This window comes from Stenella coeruleoalba (genome assembly GCF_951394435.1).
Source record: "Stenella coeruleoalba genome assembly, chromosome: 1".
In the NCBI taxonomy this organism is placed as follows: Eukaryota; Metazoa; Chordata; class Mammalia; order Artiodactyla; family Delphinidae; genus Stenella; species Stenella coeruleoalba.
In genome coordinates, this window is record NC_137169.1 from 35,161,986 (window position 1) to 35,184,351 (window position 22,366).

General features: G+C 47.7%; 2 protein-coding genes across 7 annotated transcripts in view; one reads left to right on the forward strand and one right to left on the reverse strand.

The window, feature by feature from the left end:
• Window positions 1–6,554: 6,554 nt before the first annotated feature.
• MED8 (mediator complex subunit 8) lies at window positions 6,555–18,144 on the reverse strand. Of its 3 annotated transcripts, none has more exons than XM_079917536.1 (8): window positions 17,715–18,069; window positions 16,755–16,873; window positions 15,362–15,506; window positions 14,533–14,673; window positions 14,260–14,341; window positions 13,647–13,895; window positions 12,746–12,806; window positions 6,555–6,600 (listed from the first exon to the last, which is right to left on the reverse strand). In XM_079917536.1, the coding sequence occupies exons 1-8, from the start codon at window positions 17,727–17,729 to the stop codon at window positions 6,594–6,596; spliced, it is 819 nt and encodes a 272-aa protein (XP_079773662.1). In that variant the 5' UTR covers window positions 17,730–18,069; the 3' UTR covers window positions 6,555–6,593. The 3 variants fall into 3 exon arrangements, with proteins under 3 accessions (XP_079773662.1, XP_079773663.1, XP_079773664.1); XM_079917537.1 differs by lacking the exon at window positions 17,715–18,069 and adding an exon at window positions 18,108–18,144 and having other exon boundaries at window positions 6,556–6,600; XM_079917538.1 differs by lacking the exons at window positions 6,555–6,600; window positions 12,746–12,806 and adding an exon at window positions 12,849–12,987 and having other exon boundaries at window positions 17,715–18,071.
• A 62-nt stretch (window positions 18,145–18,206) lies between these two features.
• The window catches only part of SZT2 (SZT2 subunit of KICSTOR complex), a 50,450-nt gene continuing 46,290 nt past the window's right edge, over window positions 18,207–22,366 (forward strand). For all 4 annotated transcript variants that reach the window (XR_013827678.1, XM_079917490.1, XM_079917491.1 and 1 more), the window contains exon 1: window positions 18,207–18,317. Coding sequence is in view for 3 of the 4 variants with exons in the window: in XM_079917490.1 (XP_079773616.1) it covers window positions 18,291–18,317 (27 nt within the window). In the remaining variant the exon portion in view is untranslated. The remainder of the gene's footprint in view (window positions 18,318–22,366) is intronic.

Genomic DNA, 22,366 nt, shown 5'->3' on the forward strand with positions numbered 1-22,366 from the left:
GAAGGCCAAATGGAGCAGTTTGGTTTCTTCTGGAAGCAGAGGAGAAACTGAAGAGTTTTGAGGCGCCTACAATCAGACCTGTATTGTTAAATATTCATCACATATTTATCGACCACGTACGGGGTTAAGTGCTGCTGGCACATCAATGAACAAGGCAGGTGCCGTCCCTGCATGGGGTTTACTGCCCAGCCCAATCACTTTGCTCTGGCATCCAGTGAGATGAGGGTACGGGCGGGGAGACCAGGTGAGAGAGCACCCTGACCTAAGAAGGTTTGGAAACTGACGGGATTGGAGAAGCAGACACTGGAGATTTCCCCAAGACAGCTGGACCCTCTCTGTACACTTAGCTGTGTGGTCTGGCTCTGTGCGCTCTCCCTTTCCTCATCCACACACTCACCAACTAGACTAAACTACTGGGGGTGAGGACTAGGTTTCTGCGAAATGAAATCTGTATCTCCATCAGCTCCTGAAACAGTGCTAATAACTGCATACAGGATTGTATGATGTACACGTGGAATTCAGAGGAGGTGGTGGTTTGGAAGAAACAATGTACTCCTCGGTGGTGGGATCTAGCTATGTGGAAGTTTAGTCTTAGAGTTAAGAGGTTAGAGCCAAAGTACAGCTATGATCTAGCCCATTAGTACCTATGCTTGAAAGGAAATGGCAAAAGAATTCAACTATTCAAAAGGCTCAAACTTCTTAGCATGGTACACAACGGGCTACCTGATCTGGCCCTCAGCCTCCCATTCTACCAGTGCTATTCTCCTGGGCCACGTCCTATGCTTCAACTGTTCCCCAAGGATGTCAGCGTCTTTCATATCCCCCCACCCCTCCAAGCCTTGTCTCCTAACTCAATACAAGATACAAGCCGCTCTCCCAGGCAATAAATCAGTCCCTGCGTTCGCTTCCACAATCTCCCTGCAATGCAATTATGTGCATGCCCCCTCACTATGTTTTAGTTGTCTCTGTACCTCTAGCATCTGGCCTAATGTCAGACTCACTTGACCCGCCACAATGTTTGTGGAATATTAGAGTGAATGAGAAATGTGTGAAGTGGAAGAGAGGTCAAGGGACCCAGAGTCAAGTGGGGAAAACATTAAGAATTCAAAAGACTTTCTACTTCCCTTGGGGTGGCACTATCTGTTGAGTCAATAAATATTTACTGGGTTAGGTATACTTCAGTGGCTTTGGGGGTCACACCTAACTCCAAAGGCCTGAATTTAAATCTTCCAGTTAGTACCTATATGACTTAATGTAAGTGGCTGAACCTCCATAAAATGTGAACAACAGTACCTGTCTCATGATCGTTGTGAAGATTAAAGGAGATGACCCAGGTAAAGTGCTCAGCACTGCTTCTATCTTGACATGTCATAGACAAGGGGGGGAGCAAGAAGGTATATACTTGTATGTACATTCATAAGCATTCATGTAACAAACATTTCCTAAATGCTTACTGTGTGCAAAGCACTGTTCAGAGAGCACTATTGAGAGGCTTTGGACTAAGTGTCCATCTAGAGATGAACAAAGTCGACTATTATAAATGATGAAACAGTTCCAGAGGTCCGTTAGAGATAGAGAACTTCAACTATCCATTACTCACCTGGACCACGCGGGTAAATGACCACAGCAATCCCTCAGTAAATGCCCACTGACTACGTGAATGAACATGCCCAAAGACTCACTTCCTTCAGTTCCTGTCCTAGTCCTAGGAGAAAGCGTCTTCAAATATCTGATATAGACCACCTATAGACCACCTGAGGTCCTACCAAATAGTATCTCCATGGCCCTGGGGTTATTGCAAAATACTCACAGTCTAGACGAGAAGACAGACATATAAATTAACAATTACAGAAGTGTGTGGTGAGTATTCCCACAGAGATAAACCCAGAGAGTTAAGAGAGCACCAAGGGGGGCACCTTACCCCAAGGTGGGGATTAGTTCTTGAAGGCTTCAAAGAAATGACACCAAAGCTGAGCATTAAAGGACGCTTTCTAGAAGGCAGGGAAACCTACTCCAGGCAGAGGGAAGCATGTGTGTGAAGGCATAGAAGCAGGAGATGTGGCAGGTTTAGGGAGCTCTGGGTAGTTTGGTGTGGCTCCAGCCCAAAGGTCGTATAGCTAAGGGGGAAATGTCAACAAGAGTCAGTTATGAAGAGCCATGTATGCCTCGCTTGGTAAGAAGTTTGGATTTTAATTGTTTATCTTTTTCAGCCCTGGCTACACACTAGAATCACCTGGGAAGTTTTAAAAATACCAGTGCCTCGCTCTCACCTCCAGATTGATTCTAAGGGTTGTTTTTAATGGGAAGAGGCTTGAGCGTGTTTATGTGCTGTGTGGAAGGCAGTGAGATCCAGCATACATGGAGGGGTTAGCCTTTGGCTCAAGAGAACACCCCCCAGTCTGAAATATACAGAAAAGAAGGGTAACTTTGTCAGTGGACTGGGAGGAAATGGGACCATTTGGGACCTGCAGAGAAGCTAGGATGAAGGCCTTGGAGGTAAGAGGGTCCGCAGAAGGGTACCTACACCAGGGGCAGGCTGATGAACTGGAGAAGCTGAAGGGGTCCAGGAACTGTCTTGATAAGGATAAAGGCCAGGTGTTCGTGTGGGTAGGGAAGAATAGGCAGTCCAACAGCTGAAACTCCCCCTGAAATACCTGGCGCCTTCCTAACGGGAAGTGATGTGGCAACGTCCCCTTGGCCCCATTCTCTCTGACTCACATCTTACTCACAGCTCTCTGAGGGGCCTTTCTCCATCCTCTTTCCCCAGAAGATAAACTACTGATTTACCGTCTCCGAGGTTCAGCCTGAAAACCACCATCTGTATGAACATTAACAACTCTGTTTCCCCGATTATGCAGCTTTATATGTTTCTGCAGAAAAACTAAAGGTAAATGGGATCACAGAAGCAGGAAAAAATGGCAAAAGGTATGCCTGTATGTGCATGAGTGGGTGAGGGAGGGAGCAGGTGAAGCCGTGGAGGGAACAGGGCATGGGAGACACAGAGGAACTGGCTGAGAACAACAGGCACTGAGGGTCGAGGCTGAGAGACAGCAGGAGTGGCAGATAGGAAGGGAAGCAGCCTCCCAGGGCCTGTGTCAAGCTTCTCCCTTCCCCATCCTGTAAAGGGCAAAGGGCGCTTTCTACACAGTATCCACACAGAGGAGCTGAGCAGAGGGCTGAGTCCGTGAGGACAGTGGAGTGAAGACGAGGGTGAAGGGCTCATCAGTTAATCATTCTGCATGTACCTGGGCCTTAGCTCACTAGTGTCCTCTGCCTAAGGCTGGGACCTTGGCTGAAGGAAAGACATCCGGCCCGCAGAAGAGAGAGACTGCATGCAAACAGTCATCACACCATCTGGAATTTGGGGATTGCCTGGACCCTTGAGAGGTCAGGGGCAAGGTCTGATCCATTGTAGGTAGCCAGTGCCAACGCATCATGGGTATCGTTCAGTGTTCACTGAACTGAAGTAAAGAAACTCAGCTTGGGGGAGAGGGCTGTGATAGAATGTGCAGGAAGAGCTCTGGAGAGAGAAAAGGGAAGGCTTTGGTGAGGGGACAATCCAGGGGAGGTTATCAAGATGGAAGAAAGAGAGTTAGCAAGATCTGGAAGATGTGGGAGAAGGGCCAAAAGGGGAAAAGAGGAAACGCAGCTTACTGTTCAATACTTTCTCTGGCAAGTGTAGGGCCAGCTGCTTTCCATATGCTCTTATGGTTCAGTCCTGTAAGTTAAGTACTTATCTGTAAGTACTTACCTGTAAGTACTTACCTGTAACGTAAGTACTCTTATCACTGCTTAACAGATGGAAAAAAAAACAAAATCAGAAAGGGTGAAGGATTTCCTCAAGGTCACACAGCAAGTGAGGTGGAAGCAACATAGATGTTCCAAGCTGAGGAAAAAGTGTGGACAAAGGGATGGATGGAGGGAAGCACAGGATGGGAGTAGAGAATTGCAAGTGATTCTGTTTGGCTAAAGGATATGGTGAGTGAAAGGCCTTCATATGCTAGGTTAAAAAGGAGGTTGGCCCCAAATCATGAAGTGTTTTAAATGAAAGACTGAGGAGTTTTATTTGTACTGGGATGTCCCTGAAGATTTTTAAGGGGTTGGTATGATCCCCATTGTTATTGATAACGAAAAACCTGGTGAGAGTGAGATGATCAAGAGGAAAGCAGAGGAAGGGAGAGCAGGTGGGAGACCAGCTCAGAGGCACAGGTGTGACAGAGTGAGGGCCTAACCTAGAGCAACGGAGTGAGAAGGAAGAAGAGGGGAGAGAGCAGAGAGAGGACCCAGAACTGACAGCAAGGTTGGCATGCTGGATAATGCAGGTGGAGCAGGCTGGAGGAAGTGAATGCAGTTTGGGACATCCGGAGTTTGAGGAAGGATGGCACATCCCCCAGGCAATCTGAAACACAGTACTGTAAGCTTAGGGGAAAGGACGGGGTTTGGGGGGAAAAAATATCTGCGGATTGCCTGTAGAGATGAAACCACACAAAGTGGACTGTAGTAGCTGTAGGTCTGGTCGTATACAGATACTGTCCCATCCCCCTGCTTTCATCTCCTTTAAGGAATTCCTGTCCCGCTCCACTGGCCTTTTAATCATGGTGTTCTCTCCACTTCCCCCAATGCTCCTAATGGTACAGAATCCAAGCAGCAACAATCAGAGTTCTTACATGGGATGAGCTATATGCGGTAGAGTGGAGAAACGCAGAGACAGAGAGCCTAGATGACACTGGAGCCCCTGACCCACCTGGAGCTGGTCACCCTTCAACTCCACATCCGCATAACCCAAATCCAGTTGGGTCTCTCTCTCTCTCTCTCTCTCTCTCTCTCTTCAGTTAAGCTAGTTTAATTGTAATATGTTGCAATCAAATATACCATGTGATAAAAACGAGATTGCTCAGGAGAGAGGAGAAGAATAGTATTAGCATTTCAGTGCTAACTATATGCCTGGAGGCCCTTGTGTGCTTTTCTAAGAAGCTTGGACTTTATCCTGTAGAAAATTAAGAGCTATTTAAAGGTTTAAATTGAATCTTAAATATGCTCGGTGGAAGGTACCTTTCTGAGGTCGGTGCTATAATCCCATTTTACAGAGGTAGAGATTGAGGTTCTTGGAAGTGAAGTAACTTGCCTAAAGTCACACAATGGGTAAGTGTCCAGGTCAGGTATAGTTTAAGAATGGTCAAGTGTACAGGGGAGGAGGTGGTAAAGACTTTACAGAAGTAGGTGCCACTGGGAGGATGAATTGTTCACTAGGTGAACAGGGGTTTGGAGCAGGAAAAAGAGAGGGAAGACATACGAAGGAGAGGGCAGAGCATGTGTTAGGTATGGAGGTGTGAGACAGCACCTGACCTGCAGGTGTTGCCGATAGCTTAGAGTACAGTGGCAAGAACCAGGACGTTGCCATGGCAAAACAAGGCCTAAAGCACTGGTGGTGAGTGTGAGGAAGAGGCAAGCATGGAGCTCTGGTTTGTGATGCCCACTGAATCACACAGCCACCCGTGAAGACCTGAGCCCGGATTGAGTAAGCACAGACAGAGGAGAGAACACATCCCAGCTGCACAGAGAGACCTCTGAGTGGTGAAGGGCCTCCTTTAGAGATGGGATGTAGGCAGACTGTGGAACTGAGTCTTCAGCTGGTGTGGACAGGGAACAGACACAGTTTAGAACAGAGGAAAAGGAACACTGCCAGTGAGGGAGCTTGTCATCTGATCTCAAATCTAAATCACACAATTTAAGAGATCAAACTGGGCTTTAATAGAAGAGTGTAGGTGACAACTAAGTGCGAGAAAGTTCACACAACAAGATTTGAAAATGACTTATCACATCAGGCAAACCAATATAAAAATGTTCCGGTGCCTGTTCTGCACATTGTGAGGGATGAAACGTGCCCAGAGGGTCTCTCCTGACACGTGAGCATAGCTGTATGTACAGATGAGCTGCAGAGGGAGGAAGAGTTACCTCCTCATAGAGGGACTGGTCAATCATTGATTTAAGCAACAACTACTGACAGCAGACTTCTAGACACTATCCTGAAGACGGTTAATATTTATTGAGCTTCTACTATTGTCAGGCACACTATTTTAAGCACTTTGTATATATTAATGTATTTAAACTTCACAGCATCCCCCAAAATAAGGAAACTGAGGCACAGAGAGGTAAATCAACTTGCCTAAGACCACACAGCTAGTCGGTGGCACGGCTAGAATTTGAACCCAGGCAGTCTGGCACTAGAAACTGCTCTTTTAACCAAAATGCTACATTATACTCTCTCTCTAAAGTCAACCTAATAATAATAATAATAATAATAGCAGCAACTACCACTTAACGTGTTTATGATGGTCCAGATGCCATAGTATGCCAGGCATGCACATTTCTTGCCAAAGATCATATGGCTCCCAGACAGAAGAACTGGATTCAAACCTCGGCAGTTCAGGGTGCTTGAACTTGGGGGACAATAAAGAGCAGCAGGAGCTAGAATAAGTCTGCACAAGGCACAAATGTGGAGCGGAAAATAGGAGGTCGTTGACCTTACCTGGTGGGAGTGGCACTGGGTTGTAGACAGACTGGGTTGTTGGAAAGCTTCACAGAGGAGTGACTCATGAGCTGAATTTTGAAAGATAAGATTGAGTAGTCATCACAGAATGATGGGGCAAAATGTTCCATGCAGAGGGAACAGTGGGACTAAAGGAATGGGGTCTGTTACATTCAGGAAACTTCAAGCAGTTTGAAGTGGGTGTCAGGACAATACAGAAAATAAGTCAGAAGTCAGGGGCTAGATCACACAGAATCCTACTTGCCTTTCCAGGAAATCTGAGCTGTTTTTCAAACTTCCACTGAAGTAAATGTAAAAAAAAAAAAAAAGGAAGAAGAAATATCCCCAGAGAATCTAATGGCTAATTATGAAGCCCTTCAGACTAGTAGGAATTCTTTGAAGTCTATTTTCTCTTACTGCATGCATGATAATTCTGCATTCTGTTTAAATTATTTACCCTCGAATAAAATGGGCATTCTAGGACGATTTTTTTTTAATATTTATTTATTTAGGCTGCTCCGGGTCTTAGCTGTGGCACGCGGGATCTTCGTTGCAGCATGCAGACTTCTTAGTTGTGGCACGCGGACTCTTAGTTGTGGCATGCATGTGGGATCTAGCTCCCCGACCAGGGATCAAACCCGGGCCCCCTGCATTGGGAGCGTGGAGTCTTACCCACTGGACTACCAGGGAAGTCCCTCTAGGATGATTTTTATCCTGCGACTTTCAGTATGCCTAGCACACTGCCCCTACCAACCCGCCAGGTATGTGGACTCCAGTTTGAGAAACATGGGAAGGAAACTATCAAAAGGATTTTAATCAAGGGAGTGATGTGATCAGACCTGCAGTTTAGATAGATGTATCTGGCAGCCATATGGAAGATGAGTTGGAGTGGGCAAGACTGGATACAGGGAGTCTGAACAATACTTTTAGGGTGAGAGGCCCAGGGCCTAAACTGCAGGGCAGGATCCTGGGGAGACAGAATTGACAGGATTTAGTATCTGATTGAGTTGGGGGGGCGTGTTTAGGATGGCTTCCATAGACCTGGCTTAGGTCACACCTAGGATGTTAGAAAAGAAACAGGTTTGAAGGGAAAGATGATTGGATTTGGACATTCAGAACCTGAGGTACTTGTGGATCATATGGGCAGAGATACCCAATAGGCATCTGCAAGTCAGCAAAGAGGTCTGGGCTGAAAATAAAACCTGTTTGAGTTATGTACATAAAGGTGGTGGTCACAAGGAGAGCAGGTAGAATAAGAAAAGAGGGTTAAGGACAGAGTACTGGAGAATAACAACATTCAAGAAGCAGGCAGAGGGGGACTTCCCTGGTGGCACAGTGGTTAAGAGCATGCGCTCCCAATGCAGGAGGGCCCGGGTTCCATTCCTGGTCAGGGAACTAGATCCCACATGCATGGCACAGCTAAGAGTCTGCATGCCACAACTAAGGAGCCCGCCTGCCGCAACTAAGACCCAGCGCAACCGAATAAATAAATGCTTTTTTTTAAAAAAAGGAAGCAGGCAGAGGGACAAAAGGCCAAGAGCTGCAGAGAAGGAATGGCCAGAGAGGTGGGAGCCGGTGAAGGGCAAGAGGTGAAAAGTTAATGGTCAGCACTGTTAAACACCATGGAGATAAGTAAGAAATATAAGGACTGAAAAAAGTCTGGATTTAGCCATCAGGTCAGCAGTGATCTGAGACAGGGTAGTTCCCGAGGAAGGGTGGAAGTGGGGCTAAAGAGTGAATGGGAGGTGTGCAGGAAAATGGTAGGCTCTGTATTTCACGAGCGTGGCTGTGTGTCAGTGAGTGGGGACATGGACTCAAGAAGGACTAACATGGAAGGATACTAACCAAGGCCATGAAAATGGGTGCAGCCCAGAGAAATTAGTGCAAAAAAAGAAATAAGGATGCTCTACATTTGGGGTGTGGGCCAGAGAAGATGAAGAATCAAAATGACCATAAACTAGGGAAATTCGGGTGAGGGCCAGGGAAGGCAGTGGAATGGCCGAGGCAAAGCGGGAAGGGGAGCAGCCTAGGGCTCCTTGGATTTGATTTAGTAAGGAAGGGTATCATGACATGGAAAAGTATAATTTACTGCTTTTATGGGGGAGTCTCTCTGGTACATATATCTTGCCCAGGGGAGAGAGGGGGCTCCCTGAGTGGGAAGGTGACTTCTGGCATCCAATGCATTTATCTCTGCGGTAACTTACTACCTCTTTGATGAATTTTCACTAAAGAACTAGTGAAAGCTAGAAAACAATTTTAGGGAAGTGATCTAGAGGGATGTGGGTATTTTAAGCTGCAGGTGACAGGGAACTTTAGGAACAGTTTGGAGGGATTCAAGGGATTGGCAGGCTGATCTAGGAAAAACCTAGCCTATAATAACATAGTCATGCAATGAGGAATATGAAAAATGCCAGGGGATAAACAGGCTGGAGAATCATTGCCAGAGACTTTAAAGCTAGGAAGGATCACTGGGAGCACCTAGGCGAGAAAACCGAGGCCTATAGGGAAGTCAGGGGCCTTGTCCATGATGTACTTGGGGAAGCTGCCATGTCCAAGTGGTAGGCGACATCTTGAGAACATGTGAACTCATCAAGAGATGACAACAGGGCTTCCCTGGTGGCGCAGTGGTTGAGAGTCCGCCTGCCGATGCAGGGGACACGGGTTCATGCCCCGGTCCAGGAGGATCCCACATGCCGCGGAGCGGCTGGGCCCGTGAGCCATGGCCGCTGAGCCTGCGCGTCCGGAGCCTGTGCTCCGCAATGGGAGAGGCCACGACAGGGAGAGGCCCGCGTAGCGCAAAAAAAAAAAAGAGATGACAACAGAGATCCAGGAGCTGCCTCAGAGACGCACAGGAGCTCAAGAACAAAAGAGAGATAAGTTAAAGGGAAGAAGAGAGGAAGTTTGTCCTGTGGGACAAAACACATGTTGAAGCAATGGATGCCCTGGCCCTGTCAGATGGATTGGAGTTCACCTTCTGTTCCAGTTAGAAAGCCCCATCTGCAGGGTGGCAAACCCCTTCCAAGTGTTAGCCCCTGTGCGTTCAAAGCTGATGGGCCAGAGCCACATCGAGCCTCCGTAGGTTGGTACAGTGAACCCTCCGGACTGAACCAGAGAGGGACCACAGCCCCCAACCCTACTCCTGGTCCACTGCTAAACTTCAATAGGCTAGCCCCCCAAATCTGGAACAGATGGAAGAAAATGTACACCCCTTGGTAGTTTCTCTGAACAGTAATCAGGAGTTGACCTAGGGTGGGCATTTGGAAGGATTCCGCCTCCGTCCTGCCTGGTGCTGGGATCAGCTCACACGGCTCCTGTGTCCACAGGGCACAGAGAATACATTGTCCATAAGGAGGATTATTCTGTACAAGAAGCTCAGACAAAGGGAGAGGTTGTTCCCAGCTGCCTGGGGGAGGTGAGAAGGGGGTGGGAAAGGGACCAGCCTTGCACTGGGGCATTCCTGCAGAGCTCAGCTTCTTCCCTTCAACAGCAGGACAGGAGGTGGGCGCTACACCCGCTGCAGCTCAGTCCTCATGGCAGGACTGATAATGGAGTTAGAAGGAGCACTTAGCTAGAACAACCTATCTACCTTGGCTGTTTCCCAAGAAAATGCAAGGTGAAGTTAGGTGACCTAGCTAGGTAGGGCAGCAATAGACACCAGGAGGGGAAGAGAACAGGGTGACTGGGGCAATCAGCAAAAGGGACATTCAACAATGACTGAGTCCCAGCCTCAGGGCAGAGCTGGAGAGGGAGTGGTCCTAGCAATGGGTGTCGTGGGAACACTGATGCATCCACCTTCAGCAGGATGACCTCTGTGCTACAGAATATTGAAGTTTCACAGCTGCTGCTTCTTTCGCCACCCCAGACACACACCTGGGAGACGATGGCCTAATCTCATTCTCCCGGGGCCCCAAGAGTAGGAGAAAACACAAGACCTAGGCCAAACAGAGCCATCAGAAACTGAGCAACACTACCAGAGTGGGGCAAGAGGGCCATCTTTTGCAAATCTGAAATCTGAGCAAGGGAGCAGGTCAGTGTCCTCTTCTTGAAAGGAAACTCTGTATTCCCTCCTTTGGGAATGAGTGTGTTAGGGATGGGAGATACTCTCCATTGAGGCATTTACTGGGCTGTATGGGCCCCAAAGTTGGCAATGCTACATAGGTTTGTGCACTCCAGAGGATCTGGGGTTGAGGGGGTGGGAATGAGAGCACGTGCTCCCGGAGTGAATATAAAGACATGAGTGCCTGCGGAGTAAGGACTGTTGGTTTAAGGGCACAAGATGTAGGTGGGGTCCTGCATATGTCCCTGCTGGCGCAGGAGGACATTTCCACTCTGGGAGGACAAGGAATCCATTTCAGATGGTACTTTGGGAACAACGTCGATATTAGCCTGGGACAACAAAGAAACTTGGGGTGGTTTCAATAGGTCCAAAAAGTTTTCAAGAAACTTTCAATAGGAAGGAATCTTTTGGTAGAATAAAGGACAGCAGTCACCAAAAGATGCTCCAGGGGTTTTAGAGAAGCACACCTTGAACTCTATCCAATATGACAGTTAGCTCTGACATTTCCAGTGTGAAGGGAAGAGAAGATAAGGAACATCTGAGTGGGCTGATAGACCGGTAAGGGAGCACTGTTGAAGTGGGGGACAGGTCTGACATTGCCTCAGAGCTGATGGCAGGACTTTCCGTGCTCCTGTGTGCTATGATCAGTGAGCTGTGTGAATACCATTTCTTGTCTTGATGGAACGGGAACGGATGTGACATCTGCAACCACTTTTCCAGCCCTTTGCTGCCACAGCCCGGCAGAATTCTGCCTGGCACTGAACAAGTGCCAAAGTACTAATGTGTGACAGAAGAGAACAGAAAAAAGGCAGCTGGAAGGTGTGAGAAGGGCCTCCTATTACCTCTCAGGACATTTAGATCAAAGCTAAGAAAACTTTTTATTGGAAAACAAATTAGAATTGCCTTGCAGCAACCTTGAAAGTCTCTGACATGTAGTCTCCAATCCCTACATAGCTGTCTCAATTTATCTGTCAGATTAACCCTGATACAGTGGCCATCGACTTAAATAACTTTATTCAGAGAAACCCTTTGGTCCACTTCTGCTGACTCAACCCCTGCCCTAGCTCACAACAGAGAGCTAAGCAAGGCAGCTTAAGCTGGAGACCCAAGCCCACTCTGCTCTCAGCTTTATAAAAGCAGGCAAAAGTACTGGCGGCTGCCACCGCCCGCCATCCACCTGGCCCTTATTGGAACCACAGGCTCAGTGTACTGGAGAAAAACCATCCTGGCTGGAGCCCAGGAACCAGGCAAATTATGAGGATAACTCAACCATGATGAAAGATGGTGTGAGGTGCAATTCCCCTCTCCCTCTAAAATAAGAAAAAAAAAGTCTGGGGAACAAGGGACTTTTTCATCTGCTAAGAAAAACCCTTTCTCACATCGTCCTGCCTGGTAGAGCCACTTCCTGAAGAAGCCCCCATATACCGGGCCTTCAACATCTTCCTTCGTGTGTGAGGTGTAGGGTAAAGGACAGGGTACTTTGTGACTATTTCCCAGATAAGAGCTGAACTGGCTTCTCAGAGGATGGAGAACAGAGCAGGCCTGAGCTTCTCCAGAGCCACAAGTGGACGGTCTGTCTCAGACCAGAAGCCTCGTCACCTGCAGCTTGGAGAGACGGCCAGGATGGAATCTGGGCAGGAAGGCCTGCGGAGACAGCAGGCCTCTAAGGACACAGAGGCTGTCACCGTTTCTGGCAGCACGAAATAAGCACAGGCTTTCAAACAGAGCTGAGCGGTCCATGATCTTGTGTCCATCAGCTCACCACAGACATGAAGCAGTATCAGATCAGGATAAGTTCTGGATCGAGGACTGAAGAGGGGGCAGTGGGGAGAAGTGGCTGTAGAAACTCTCATTTATTGAATACCCATTATTTCATAGACTGTGCCAAGTGTTTTACATTCATTTTCCCATTTTAATCCTCACAACAACCCTATGAGGTAGGTATTATCACCATTTATAAACAAGAAAACCGGCTCAGAAAAATTAGGTCACTTGCCCAAAGTCACACAGCTAGTCGGCAGTGGAGATGGGATCTGTCTGTGGCTGAAAGCCCGTATTCTTTTTATTATACCCATCTAGGTCAGCTTTGGGCAAAAGGCAGCTTCACTGCCCAACTCTGCAAAGAGCACCTGGGAGTGGAGGTTGTCGGCCACACTCACCGCTGGTAGGGATGCATGGAAGCCGACTTGATGTTGGTTTTTATTCCACTTGGCATTTTCCCTAAAAGGAACATGAAGAAAGACACCTGAAGCACAGTAAGACGTTCATGGTAAATCAGAAATGTGGTCCCTCAGGTTCCCTTCTGCACCTCCGCTATCATCTCAGAATCTCTGTGGCATCTGACCCTGGACGGCAAGGCTCAGAGGTATGGCTCTTCGTCCAGCCCTCTCCCTGAAGATGTCTAGGAGGAGGAATAGTGGGAGGGGTTGGAACACACCTGGCTCCTGCTCACCCCCTCCTAGAAAAAGAGAACTAAATCTGTGGGACCCCCATTTAATGTCACAGGTAAAAGAGTGCTATGTTCTCTCTTATTTTAATTGTCCCTTTGTCTGGACAGCTTGGAAGAAAATACCTCTTCTAGCTGCTTGCATCTGAACTCTGCCAGGCTGCTCTTATAATTACTAAAAGCGAGCAGGAGAGACAGGATACAGAGAAAGGAATACACGCAGCACCGGGAAACTTGCCTGCTTGTCCATTCCCAACACACCTACCCAATGGTCCTAATGAAGGTCTGACCATTCATTTTTCTACCTAAGACAAGACAGTGAGAACACACCTAATACCCAGAGTTAAAGGGGACAGAAGGGTAGTTGAGACCGAGGTCTGAGATGGGGTGGGAGGCGAGAGCAGTTTCTGCTTGTCAAAGTTCTTCCTCATTGTCAGGTACCTATTAAGGGTCTCAAATGAGACTTTTACTCCAAAAGTTTTTTTTCTGGGTCACAGTCCAAGGGAGAAAAGGAGAGTATCTCCAGCTCTGGGGACGCTGGGGCCCCAGATAACCCAGCTTATTCCCACTTCCCTGCTCAAGGTCTGCCACCATGCCAATCCCTGTCACCTTACCTGGTTGACCTGCTTGGGCAATCTGCACCCCACTGAGCATTGGCTGCTGCTGACTCGGAGCTCCTGCCATCTGCACCTGCTGTAGTCCTGAGGCTCCTGCGAGGATTGTCCCAGCTCCTGGCTGGCCCGGCTGGCCAGGACCACTGCTGCCTGAAGGCCTCCAATTAGACAGCCCCTTCCCAAAGGCAACAGCTGCCACTAACGCATTGGTGTCTGCTGGGTTAAAGGTCTGCTTGTTCGGCCGGAGACCTGAAGAAAAAGGTAAGTGGGGACCGCGAGGTATGCCTCTGGCCCTGGACCGAACCTAGCAGCAGGAAGACCAGTATGGGTACCAGGGCTTGGAGTTCTGACTTCAGCAGAATCTAGGCTCCCTGGCAGCCCAGAGGAAGAGCCAGAGGACCCCCATGACTATCTCAGAATACTCCCTTCTCCCTTTGCCCATTTCTTCCACCTGCTCCAGGGCTGGCCAGAAATACAAAAGGCTAACAGAATGGACGCATACCTTTTCCCAAGAAGCGCATCCTTTCGTCCTCACTTCACCACTACCAACACCACCCTTCCTATTGATCTTATCCCTCTTTCCTCCTCCCTTTTGCCACCAATCCCTCCATACCTCCACTCTCCGCTTCTCGTTCCTCTTTGCTGATTTTCTCCAGAAGGTTTGAGCACATTTTATTCAAGCTCTGGATCTGCTTCTGCAACACACATAAATTTGTGCAGAGATTAGGGCAAGCAAGAAATGATTACGGGGAAGTTTCTTCCTTGGGCTATTCCAGGGGCAACTGAGGGTAACCAGCTGTGCATCCCTACCATACAGAGGTGGTAATGCCCAGCTTCTCATGATAAAATTTGGGGTGGGGGCAGCAGGGCAGTGACTCAGTCCAACCTGAGCTGCATCAGCACCAATGCGGGCAGCATCCGTTGTCAGCTGCTTCTCTTGCTCTTCTACCTCAGGGTCAGGCTTGGTTCTCAGATGGTCAGGGACCACCTCATGGCTAAAAACAGGTACCCGTCCTTCAGTCTGCCTCTGTAACACACAGATTTTATTGATCCTACTGTGCACTCCAAGAAGATTCAATCTGGCCTGATATATACATAGTTCCTTCCACAGGCAAACAGTGCATTTTCAGGGAAAACACAACCTGAGACTAACAATATCTGGTTTCCTAAGACACTATCCCCCTCACTCCATCCTTCAGTTCTGTCTACTCACTCCCCTATCTCTACCAGACCTAAGGATAAACCTCTTTCTGCCACATTTAAATCAAAGATTGAAAGAGAAAAAGTCAGGGACTTCCCTGGTGGTCCAAAGGTTAAGGCTCCGTGCTTTCACTGCAGGGAGCACGGGCTGGATCCCTGGTCGGGGAACTAAGATCCCACATGCCACGCAGCTCAGCCAAAAAACAACGACGACAACAAAACAAAACAAAACAAAAAAAGAAAAAGTCACAAAAAAACATACTTTCTGCTCAAGACAGGTGTTGGAGGAAAAAGGTCTTTGTCTTGGTGACATATGCCTCAGATTAATTCAGTTTGGGAATGGCTCTCCCAACTCCAGAAGGACAAAAAGCAAAGCCTCCGAAATGCAGCCCTCGCTTCTTACTGCCACACACTACTGCAGATTCAGAACTTCTAGAATAGCCAACCAACCACTGTACCCTCAGTCCTCATCTAAGAACTTAATTTCCCAAGTTGCACCCCTCTCCTCCTCTTACCATGAGATCTTCATCTCGGTCTGGGGACAACACCAGAGGGATGATGACCTGGTTACGGAACAGTGGTGTCTTTTCATGCTTCAAGACCTTGTTCAGAGTGTTCAACTGTCCAGAGAGCAAGGCAAAGCTGTCCAGGACAGATGGCCTGGTGGTGGAAAGAAGGTGTCAGAATGTTCCCAGTAAAGGAGCCTCAAAGGGGGTCCTTCAGACTAGGAATACCCAGACTCACCCCCAAAACACTCATAGCCCTACGGCTGGCCTGGGCAGGAACTAGCCTGGCTCACAGGGATTATGGGGTTAAGAAAGAGGGACACACTTTCAGTTTCTGATACAGATGGAGAAGAAAGGCAGGTCATTATAGCAGGCCCCCCTTATCTGCAGTTTCACTTTCCGAGATTTCATCTACCCGTGGTCAACCACAGTCCAAAAATATTAAATGGCAAATTCCAGAAAAAAACAATCCATAAGTTTTAAACTGGGCGCTGTTCTGAGCAGCGTGATGAAATCTTGCTTCATCCTGCTCTGTCCCACCCAGGACGTTGATCACCCCTTTGTCCAGCATATCCATGCTGTATACGCTACCCACCCCATTAGTATAGAAAAAAAAACATAGTATATACAGTATAGGTTTCAGTACTTTCACAGTTTCAGGCATCCACAGAGGGTCTTAGAACTTATCCCCCACAGATTAGGGGGGACTACTATATTTGAATGGGGGTAAGGACAATGGCAAAATAGGAACCATGGCTACACTATTATCACTAAAACTTCAGAAACTGGGTAAAAGTCTCCCTTCTGGCCTAAAAATAGTATCCACACTTCCAGAGTAGATTGGACCTAAAAGACTCAGCAACATCCATGGCAAGAGATCCAGTATGAATACTGTAGTGGGAGGACCCACTGCGGGAGGACCTCCTCCCAGAGAAGTCAAATGATGAGAATCAAAAGCTAGTGAGAGGGGCTTCCCTGGTGGCGCAGTGGTTGAGAGTCCGCCTGCCGCTGCAGGGGACGCGGGTTTGTGCCCCGGTCCGGGAAGATCCCACATGCCGCAGAGAGGCTGGGCCCATGAGCCACGGCCGCTGAGCCTGCGCGTCCGGAGCCTGTGCTCCACAACGGAAGAGGCCACAACAGTGAGAGGCCCGTGTACCGCCAAAAAAAAAAAAAAAAAAAAAGCTAGTGAGAACCTGGGCTGGGAAACTGGGCATTTCTCTACTTCCTTACCATGGGGGCCCAAAGCCAACTTCAGTGTTAAATGTTGGGAAACCCAACTTTTTCTAAATCAAGAGATGTTTGCAAACTGATAAATGGTTACGTCACTGGAGATGTCCTAGCCAGCAGGTGGCCTGGCCCCCCATCCATGGAGCCCTCCCCAGCTTGCCCTGGCAACCCTTACCAGGTCAGCCGGTCATATTCATTCTCCAACTTGTAAATGAAACTCCCCAGCGAATTCTTCAGATCAGCCACTTGACTCAGCAGTGCATCTAATGATGCCTCAAGCTGCTTCTCCTCCCTCTGCACCAATAGGAATAGGTTGGTTACTCAGATGAGTGTGAGGATGACACATACAGAGGAAGGCTGAAAAGCCAGGATGACAGTGTGCGATACCAGTCCAGTGACACAGGATCTCATTGGCACAGTGAGAGCCAGGTTGTTTACTTTCTTTGGTATTAGGGTTACAGACAGCGTCAACCCTTAGACCTTTACACCCATTCATCTGACCTCAATTCCTCCTACCTACTGATTCCTTTCTCTCATTGCTCCTAATCCAGGCCTGGTTTTTCTCTGTATTAGGTACACTCTATTCTCTCCCACTGAGTAATTTTCACCAGACCTAATGCCTGGGGTTTATTGTCTTTTGGGCACCTCTGCAGCATACATACTCTGACTTCCTCTGTCCTAAAACCTGCCGGTGAGTGTAACCCATGATACAATCTCTGGAAAATCTACCTACACATGAAGGCTCTTCTGAATACCTGCCACTGCCGCCGCCACCACCGCTGCCATCCCCCACCTTCATTTGCCCTCAGTCTTTGCTCCTTCAACCTCCTCCTTGCTAAATTAATCTGCACTCATTTTATCTCTGTGCCAATATTCCTGTGCCCCTTTCACAAGCTTAGTCAACCTATAAAAACTTACGGAGAGGCTACCAGCTGCAAGAAACTAAGTGACAAATGAAAAACGGGCACAGACTAGGAAGAATGAAGCAAAACTGTCTTAGCAAATTGCCAACGTGCAGGACAGAAGCCTTGATCCTGGGTTCCACCCACGGCCTCAGATTATATTAGTCTGGCTTTTGGCCACCGCGGTCCCACAATTCCTTCCACCCTCGGGCTTCTCTCCAATTACAGATTACCTGTTCGGTCGGCATCCGACAACGGCCATCCAACAGCCTAGGCCGGGGCCTGAGCCGATCCACCACTTTCTTGAGTCGTCTTCCTTGGACTGCACCTCAACCTTCCCAAATTACAACCTGATCCTTTCCCACACCCTAGCAAGTCAGTGCTGCCTTCTCCCTCCCGACTTAACCGCAGTCTGTCTCCCGTCAGCCGGGCTCTACCCCCATCTCTCATCTGCGCCGCTCCCTCGCCAGTGGGCCTCTGCCCCATCGCGCGTCCCCTTATTCGACGGTCGAGGGCTCTACCCACTCCTCTCAGCCCCAACTCCTCACTCCCTCCTCCGCCAGCCCACTGTCGGTCCCCGATACCCGAAGCTAGCTAGCGGTCACTAGCGCCAACCTGGCCCTCACCTGCATTGCGGCAACAGGGGCGGTGTCAAAGACTTCCTCTTCCGTTTCCCAAGTCAGCCAATCAGAAAGCTCAGGACTCGGCCCTCCCCCTCACTTCCTGTCCCGCTGGTCGCCAGGCCGCCGGGTCAGGGGTCACGAGCGCAGCAGCTTCACTGGCCCGGGCCGGCGCGGGAGGGCTGTGTGATGGCCTCGGAGCGCCCGGAGCCGGAGGTGAGGGGCGGGCGGGCGCAGCGCTGGGTCCCGAGACCCGAGGGGGAGGGTCCGGCGGCCGGGCGCGGCCGTGGCCTCCTCCGGGTCCGGAGCCGCCGGGTCAGCCCGAAGCCCAAACATTCGTTATCTCCTTCCCCGCACTTTCCCGGGGGGCCTAGAGGAGGAGCTTGTCGCTGTTTTGTTTGCCGAAATTTCATCCACGACGCCAACTCTAGGGCTCTCGGGTTCTTTGACCTCAAAATGGTATTAAGAAAACCTGTATTTTGATTTTCCGTTGCAGTTTCAGTGGGCAGCTTTGCCAGTTGCTGCATTTCTTCAAATATTGGAATGCCATAAACAGCATGAATTTAGTTCTAGCGCTCATGCTTTTGGAGAGCAGCTTTGGTTTCATGAAAAAACATTTGACTCAGAGAGAAGCCTCGTTCCGGTATTGGCGTTGCCGTGTAACTATCTGTGCAACTTCGGGCAAGTCTTGACTTCCCGGCCTGTTTCCTTCTCCATAAAGTACTTATCATTGGTGTATTGTTAGGGTCACATGTTTTAAATCAGAAAATGCAAATAAAGTATCCATAAGGTGCCAAGGACCATGCAAGGAACTTTATATACATTGTGTCATTCAAACTTGTGCAAAGGAAGGTGGCAATACCCACTGTCATTTACAGGTAAGGAACTGAAAATCGAGAGAAATACCTTACCCAAGTGCTACTCTCAGCTGGGGTGTAGCAGAGTTTTGGAGTTAGAAGATCTGAGTGTAAAATCTCAGATTTGGAAAGAACAACGTCACTAGGAGAGGGGCGCAGTGTTACAAGAGAATATATGAGTAGATGGGAAGGGTGAGAGATGTGTATGATGCAGATAGTTGTCATTACTTATTGAATGCTTACTGTGTGTCAGGGACCATCTCAGCACTTTACCAACATCAATTAATACTCTGAATCCTACGCAGTAGACAATATTATCATCCCCATTTTTCGGTTGAGGAAACTGAGGCACAGAGATAGATATTAAGAGTAATAAAGTTGCACAGCTAGTAAGTACCAGAGCCAGGACTCCAAAACTGGTGGTCTGCTGTAGATCTTGTGTTCTTAGTCATAATGTTTACAGTATAAATAATAAAGTAGCCACAGGATGGTAAATCTCCAATTCGATGTCACGAGCCCCAAGATTAAATATGGTTGTAGGAAACTACCCTATTAAAAAGGATCAGATGTGTTGACAGGGGTGATGGAGTAGCCTATGCATCAGAAATATCCTTGAGAAAAACTGATGAAGGTATTTGGAGTATGTTTTGTTTTGGATTAAAATGAGAAGAAATGGAGGGATGTTGTGGTGAAATACAACATACCTGTTAGGCAGGTAGTCTAAAACAGCATTGCATCCAATGCAAGGCATATATGTCAGTTTTCTAGTAGCCACATTTAAAAAGGTAAAAACAGGTAAAATTAACTTTAATAATATATTTTTCTTTAACCCCATTATTTCCAAAACATCATTTCAATATGTAATAAATATTAAAAATTATGAGATATTTAACATTCTTTTATTGTACCAAGTCTTTAAAATCCAGAGTGTATTTTACAGCATATCTCACTTTGGACTAGCAACATCTCTAGTGCTCAGTAGCCCCATATGGTAGTGGCTACCATATTGAGCAGTGCAGATCTAAGGGAACTTGGAGTCAAGACATATGCTCCTGGAAGTCTCACTCAGCCAAAAGTTCATTTGTTGAATTCTTGATTTACATTTCTGAAAATTTTATCTCAGAAGGTAAAGGGAGTGAAGAGTTCTGCCCCTGAGCAGAAAAGTGACTGATCGTTAGATGTTATTACAATTCCAAGAGAGAAATATTGGGCATAGTCAGATTTAAGAAGTCATTCATTCCTCAGATACTTAAATTATTTTATGCTGCTGCTATGGACTCAGAATTGTGCTAATTATCAGGGTGGATGTGGAGCAGTGTAAGACACATTCCCTATTCTAATGGAGTGCACATGTTGAATTATGATAATAAGCGCTTCAAAGGAAAAGTACAGATTGAATGAGTGTTTAACAGGGGTTCTTAACCTAATTGTTCAGTGGAGGGGGTGGATCAGAAAGCCTCAGAGGAATGACATTTAAGCCGGAAGAAGGAGTGGAAGGTGGCTGTGAGAAGAGGCAGAGCGCATGCATTACAGGCAAAGGGAATAGTGAAAATCCTGAGGTAAGGAGGAGCTGAGGACCTTCAGAGAACTAAGATGAAGCAGCTGCCAGTGTGGGCGCAGTGGCAGTGAGAATAGCTAACACGAGTGCTTACTGAGTATCATCTAATACTGGGAAAACCCCTGTGAAATAGGCACCGTTGGGACTTCCCTGGCAGTCCAGTGGTTAAGACTAAGCCTTCCAGTGTAGGGGGTGCGGGTGCGAGTTCGATCCCTGGTCGGGGAGCTAAGATCCCACATGCCTCGCGGCCAAAAAACCAAAACATAAAACAGAAGTAATATTGTAACAAATTCAATAAAGACTTTAAAAATGGTCCACATCAAAAAAATCTTAAAAAAAAAAAGCACTCTTACTATCCCTGTTTCTCAGATGAGGAAATTAAGGCCCAGAGAGTGTAAGTAACTTCACCAAGGCCTTATACTAATAAGCAGCAGAACCAGCGTTTGATCCGAGGTGCTCGAACTCAGGTGGAGGTGGGTGAGAGAGAAGGCTGGTGAAGAAGATTCAGGTTGAAGCCGTGCTAGAGGTTTAGGACTTTGGCATAAGTACAGTGGTTCAAGGGCAGGTGGAGACTACATTATTTTGTGGGATTCTGTTAACAGAAAACAGCACAGGGGTTGGAAAAGTCCAGGAATAATTTATACCTTAACCACCAAGGGACAGGGGCAATGAACAAACAACAAATTAACGAGATGGACAATGTTTGCTTCATCCTGGTATTCGTGGTATGCAGCACAGTGCCTGATAATGTTTTATTCATCTTGCTATAAATGGTATATAGGCCTCAATAAATTTTCCAAAGAATGATAGTCTTCCTCTATCATTGTTCTGACTCTCCTGATTAATTGCCACAGCATCCTTCTGAAGTAGACATTCTTTTCCTTTTTCTAAATTTATTTATTTATTTTTGGCTGCATTGGGTCTTCGTTGCTGCACGTGGGCTTTAGTTGCAGCGAGTGGGACCTACTCTTTGTGGCGGTGCGCGGGCTTCTCATTGCGGTGGCTTCTCTTGTTGTGGAGCACGGGCTCTAGGCGCACGGGCTTCAGTAGTTGTGGCACTTGGGCTCAGTAGTTGTAGTTCGCGGGCTCTAGAGTGCAGGCTCAGTAGTTGTGGCGCATGGGCTTAGTTGCTCCGTGGCATGTGGGATCTTCCCGGACCAGGGCTCGAACCCGTGTCCCCTGCATTGGCAGGCGGATTCTTAACCACTGCGCCACCAAGGAAGTCCCTGAAGTAGACATTCTTATCCACATGTTATAGATGAAGAAACTGAGGCCTGGGAAAACTAACTTGTCCAAGCTCACCTAGATAGCAAGTAGTAGAGCCAGATTTAAATCCAGATCTCTGACTTAGAAACCCTGCTTTCCCTTTGCCAGACTGCTCCAGTGCACTTCAGACTCAGAAGGATTAAGTATCAGGGATTAACGCTCCATATGAGTGTGGGTGCTGGGAGAACACAACTAATTCAGGGATTCTCAAACAGTAAAGTGGAAGAATCACTTGGGGGAGCTTGTTACGTATAGCTTCCCAAGCTCTCTCAGCTCTTAATTCAATTGGTCTCAGATGGTGCCCAGGAATCTGCATTTTAACAAGCACCTCAGGTGGTTCTGATGCTGCTGGTCCTTGGATCACACTTGGAAAAATACCATTCTAGCTGCTTTAATTAATTCTTGAGTCTTTAGTTCTGTTAAATCACCTCTTGAATGTAAAGAAAACTTAAAGATGATGTTTGTGAAAATGTAGTCGTTGACTTGGAAGGATCACGTATGGGGGGAATGTTGCGCGAAAACTCGAGTTAGGAAATGTTCCTGGTTTCAAGAGAGTGGATTCTATAAGAACTGATTGGTGAACT

Bases quoted from the DNA above. Each gene is read 5' to 3' on its own strand.
- MED8 (XM_079917538.1), bottom strand. The intron at 15,507-16,754 runs GTAAGGGTTGCC...TTCCACCACCAG, and splicing joins GAATATGACCGGCTGACCTG to GCCATCTGTCCTGGACAGCT. The intron at 14,674-15,361 runs GTAAGAGGAGGA...TGTGTGTTACAG, and splicing joins ACCGAGATGAAGATCTCATG to AGGCAGACTGAAGGACGGGT.